Source organism: Acyrthosiphon pisum, chromosome A1 (genome assembly GCF_005508785.2).
Source record: "Acyrthosiphon pisum isolate AL4f chromosome A1, pea_aphid_22Mar2018_4r6ur, whole genome shotgun sequence".
Lineage (NCBI taxonomy): Eukaryota > Metazoa > Arthropoda > Insecta > Hemiptera > Aphididae > Acyrthosiphon > Acyrthosiphon pisum.
The window spans coordinates 92,612,224-92,616,968 of NC_042494.1; the positions used below are offsets into that span (position 1 = coordinate 92,612,224).

Here is a 4,745-nt window from a genome sequence, read left to right on the forward strand (position 1 = left end):
ATTTTTAAAAATACACCATGCCTACAACTATAGTAACGTAGGGTCGTAGGGTCGCCTACAAGTCTTGTGAATGATATTTGGTACGTTGTATGGAGTTAAAAACGATGCGCTCGCACAATCGTAGTCTCAGAAGGTATCGCCAATAAAGAGGACCGTGCTCATTCGCTTGAGCTAACGACATGGAACTATAGGTGCCTTTACAAAATACTTTTGATTGGGATTTTTAAATACATTTAAATTTTTTTAAAAAAAAGTAGGTCAACGTCTTCTTCATTACGCGTTACGCCAATGCATAATATTTAAATATTAATCATAATAAAATGATTGAGGTATCTAATCATTAAATCTCGTATCTATAGGTAGGATATACAATATACAGTTTACCTTTACATTCCGTCTTGTGATGTGTTATAGCGCTGTCCGAAAGACGGCCTTCGTCTGTCTCGAGCATGTTGTCTTCGACGATGTCAATCAGCAGCAATTATTCGACCGTTTCCGGTGCAGAGGCCGCTGCCACTTTTGGTGATGTCTCCGCCTCTTCTGTTGACGCCGCCGCCTCTTCTGCTGACACCAGAGCATCTTCTACTGACGCCGCCGCCTCTTCTGCTGATGTCGCCGCTGGTTCCTATGACGATAACACTTCCGGTGATTCCGCCGCCGCTTCCGTCATCGACGGTCCACCGCAATCGCAGGTCTTCAAAGAGATCGTGAAAAACCAAGTTGAGCTCGTAGTCGTGTCACACCTCAACAGCCCGTCCGACTTTTATGTACAGCTTAACGCAAATTCGAAAGTGTTGGATATGGTCGACAGCGAACTCGGCAGACACGTGAAATCAAAACATGGCGCTGTACCGGTGGGTCACGTGGAAATAGGTGAGTTGACACTGGGCGAATCACTGTAATGACAATGACTTATGTATTGTCGGTGGCTTGCAAACGGCTTGTCGTCGGATAGAGAACAAGTTAAAAATTATTCTTAGTACCCAATCTTTTTTTTTTTAAGGGGAGTTATGAACTAGGAATGATTTGTGGACAGGATATTTAGAGACAGTATTGTAGTTATTGTTTGCTGGGTGCAGGGGTGGGATACAAACGATAGCGGAATACGGTAAGAAAGTCCGAAAACCACATTACATATTTAAAATAAAAATTATGATTATAAATTACACGACGATTTTAATTTTAAAGCGAGTGATGAGTATATTTATTATTTTATGATGTACAATTATATATAATATATAAGTATTTGCTTTGGGGATTTTGGATTTTATTTCCGGGGATTTTTTTTCCGATTACCAAATTACACATACCATTGTTTGTTTTTGTCATCAATATTAATTAAAAATTAACAGCGGACCATTGGTGCAACAAGGGAAATTTTTCTGGGGGGGGGGGGGCATATCAGCAGCACAGACCCTCGTAATTGATATTTTAAACTATGTTCAATATGATTAAAAAACTGTATTGTGACAATTAATTACGCCTAAGCAGCGAACAGAAATATGTATTTTTTTACTTTAATATAATTTTAATTATAAAAAAATTTCCATCACTAAACCAATCATTTACATTGGTGATAAAACTCAAACCATCGTTCATCAGAACCAGAAATTATCATACTAAAAAAGTGTTGATTTTTATACAAAGCCCTGTCTCCAGTAACACTTAACTCAGATTATCTTTGACATTTCTTAGGATATCCTCGACTTATAATAAGTCAGCAGTGTTTTATTTTTGTCTTCGTATTTTTTTGCCCCGGACTTTTTTCCTAATATCCAAACGAGCTTCTGGAGAAATAGCTGTTACAATTTTTTTGAAATATTTTTCTTGGTTAATTGTTCCCTGGAGCCATTTTTAAAATTTAGCTACAAGTTACGCAATAACAAATATATTTATATAATTTTACTGATTCACAAAACAACTGAATTGAATAGTAGTAGTCCATACTTTGTATTTTGTTTTTATTACTTCTGTTATCTCAAGTAGGAGTGGTTAATTGAGGAGGATTTTTAAAAATTTTTCGGTTCAATATATCAAAATAACGTAAACAGCCTAAATGGGGTGAAATGGGCCCCATTTGTATCTGCCACTGAAATACTTTCAGTCAAAATAGTTTTTATAAAAAATTAAGCGATAGTGTTTTTACCGTATTTTTGTAACAAAAGTATAAAACTTGAAGTGATTAATTTTTGATTTTGCTTATAAATGTTATTGAATGTTATAGAGTTGAACCGCAAAAAACAACATAATTATGTTTTTTCTTAAAATAATTCACTAAATTTATCAGTTTAACGTAAACACAAACATACTAGGTAAACATAAAACTGTATTGGAATTGTCTACCTAATAATTGAACATTCTCACTTCAACCAAAAAAATATTTACATCCCCTTTTTAAAGGCTCTTAACTAATAATATATGGTATCATATACAACTGTATTTTATTAACGATGCTCTGGGTGTGATTTCTAGATAATACCATTATGTACGCCGTACAAACATCAGATAATAAATGGTGCCGAGGTGTTGTACTCCACGCCTTCAACGAAAACAATACAGATTTGTTCAGAGTACACTTTGTCGATTACGGTTTTATGGAGACTTTAACAGCCGACAGGTAGTCACTTCTTATTATAAACTACTGGTTCAATTGTCATGGTTTTGTTATTATATTGGTAAAACTATAAAATTATTCACAAGGAGGCTTAAACAAAAAATGTTGTGCCATATATTGAATCTAAAATAGATTTTGTAGTGAATAATTATATTATGATCAAAAAATGTCTGCCAATGCCTATTTTTTTGTAAATAAAATATATATTATATTATATTATTTGTATTATTTAACTTTGCAGAATTAAAAGTGTGCCAGTCAGTGTTGTCTCAATACCACCATTAGCCTATAATTGTGCCATATATGATTTGAAGCCAAAATATACAACTGGATGGTCAAATGAAGCATACATATTATTCAATGATTTGATGTCAATAAAGACAGGTTTATATTTTATATACCCTTTGGAAATAAAAGGTTTACGTATCGGGGTTGATGTAGTTTGGAATGGAGACATTTATCCTCTGTCCATACGCGATGCTATGTTTTTTTTGGGATACGGTTCTTATGAGTATTATGTGAACAAACAATTGGTGAGTATATTAATTGTTTAATTTTTTTTATACATATTAATATTATATTATTTTTAGCATCAAGAACTTGTAAATATGATAACATTGCCTGATAATTTAAAACTGGAAGAAGGAAAAAAATATTCTGTAATCTTATGTCACTTCATTTCACCAACAGAGTTTTATATGCGAATAGTAAATATATAATATATATGCATATATGTATTAATCAAAGATTTTATACATTTGTAATTTTTATTATATAATAGGGTGATGATACTGCCCAATTAGAAGAAGTAATGAATACACTAAAAACAATATACATACCTACTGCAGAAAATACACATAAAAGCTATTTATTATATACACCACAAATTGGTAATTCTTTTATCTTGGTTAAAACAAAATGTATAGTACTATTATTATATGTTTAATATTTCTATTCTTCTTAGGTATGGCTGTTGCAGCTAGATATTCTATTGATGGTCATTGGCATCGTGCAAAGATAACAAGTTTGCCTGAAGAGCGCTTGGTTACAGTTTTTTATATAGATTTTGGCAATTCAGAAACATTGCCATGGGATGAACTAAGAGTACTCGATAAAAACCTCATTAAGACACCACCGCTCGTAAGTTTAATTTTACAATGACATAGTTGTAAATTGTTTTGGAATATATTTTAGAAACAAAAAATGGTTTAACAAATATTTAAAAATCTAAATTTGCGCATTTCGTTGCCCGTAAAAAATGGCAACTCTTTAAAAATTATGATTGTTCAACCCCTTTTGTGTGTAACTTGCTGCAGTAAGTGCAACTCAGCCACCTTGGTAAGCAATGTTCGAAAATTTGTTTTTATGCATCTTGTGTGGCAACCGCAAAATAATTAATATACTACTTTCTACTAATTATTTCTTCTATAACCAATATAAATCATTTATAAACAAGAATGTCCATTGTAAATCTCAAAATCCCTGTTTGACCACCTCCCAGAGTTGGATCTACCGTGTCCAACTAAAAACCTAAGTCATCCCAGGAACAGTGTTCAAATTGGGGAGGGGCGCAGGGGGACGGAGCTCATCTACTATTTTAATTTTTTTTTTGCGTACCCCAACTATTTTTTTTTACTTGGACGGGGGGACGGACCAAACTAATGTCCAAAATAATTTTTATTAATATTTGGAGTGGATTTAAATTGTTTTGTCAAAGATAAACCTAATGAATACCTAGGTAGTAACTTTACATTTTTTAATATAAAAATATTTTTCATCCTATTTATGGTTTTGACTAGTAATGTTTAATCTTTTTGACTCGCGATCCACTGTTTTTGTAACAATATTTTCACGACTCGTGTCACCTTTGTAGGCCATAAAAGAAAAAAGACTAAGCTGCTAGTTTGGCGTAATTTCCCGTGCATAAAGTGCCCAAAACATTTCCAAAAAAGTTTCATTAAACATTTGTTTAAGTTTGAAATCACAAGTAAGCTCAATTTATTGATTTTAGTAGACATTTTAACTATCATTATATCTGCTTCAAAATATGTTTCTTCAATTCATTCATAACTTATTCGAATCCATAATTTATAATTTTATAATAGACTTATTTTTTTTAAAACAAAAAAGA

At 32.5% G+C, this 4,745-nt stretch overlaps 1 protein-coding gene across 1 annotated transcript in view; it reads left to right on the forward strand.

Annotated features, from left to right (window-relative positions):
* Window positions 1-390: 390 nt before the first annotated feature.
* The window catches only part of LOC115033014 (tudor domain-containing protein 1-like), a 9,733-nt gene continuing 5,378 nt past the window's right edge, over window positions 391-4,745 (forward strand). Inside the window, exons 1-6 of the mRNA XM_029486288.1 lie at window positions 391-873; window positions 2,473-2,617; window positions 2,856-3,147; window positions 3,205-3,321; window positions 3,396-3,504; window positions 3,579-3,754. Coding sequence (XP_029342148.1) covers window positions 450-873; window positions 2,473-2,617; window positions 2,856-3,147; window positions 3,205-3,321; window positions 3,396-3,504; window positions 3,579-3,754 — 1,263 coding nt within the window. The 5' untranslated portion in view covers window positions 391-449. The remainder of the gene's footprint in view (window positions 874-2,472; window positions 2,618-2,855; window positions 3,148-3,204; window positions 3,322-3,395; window positions 3,505-3,578; window positions 3,755-4,745) is intronic.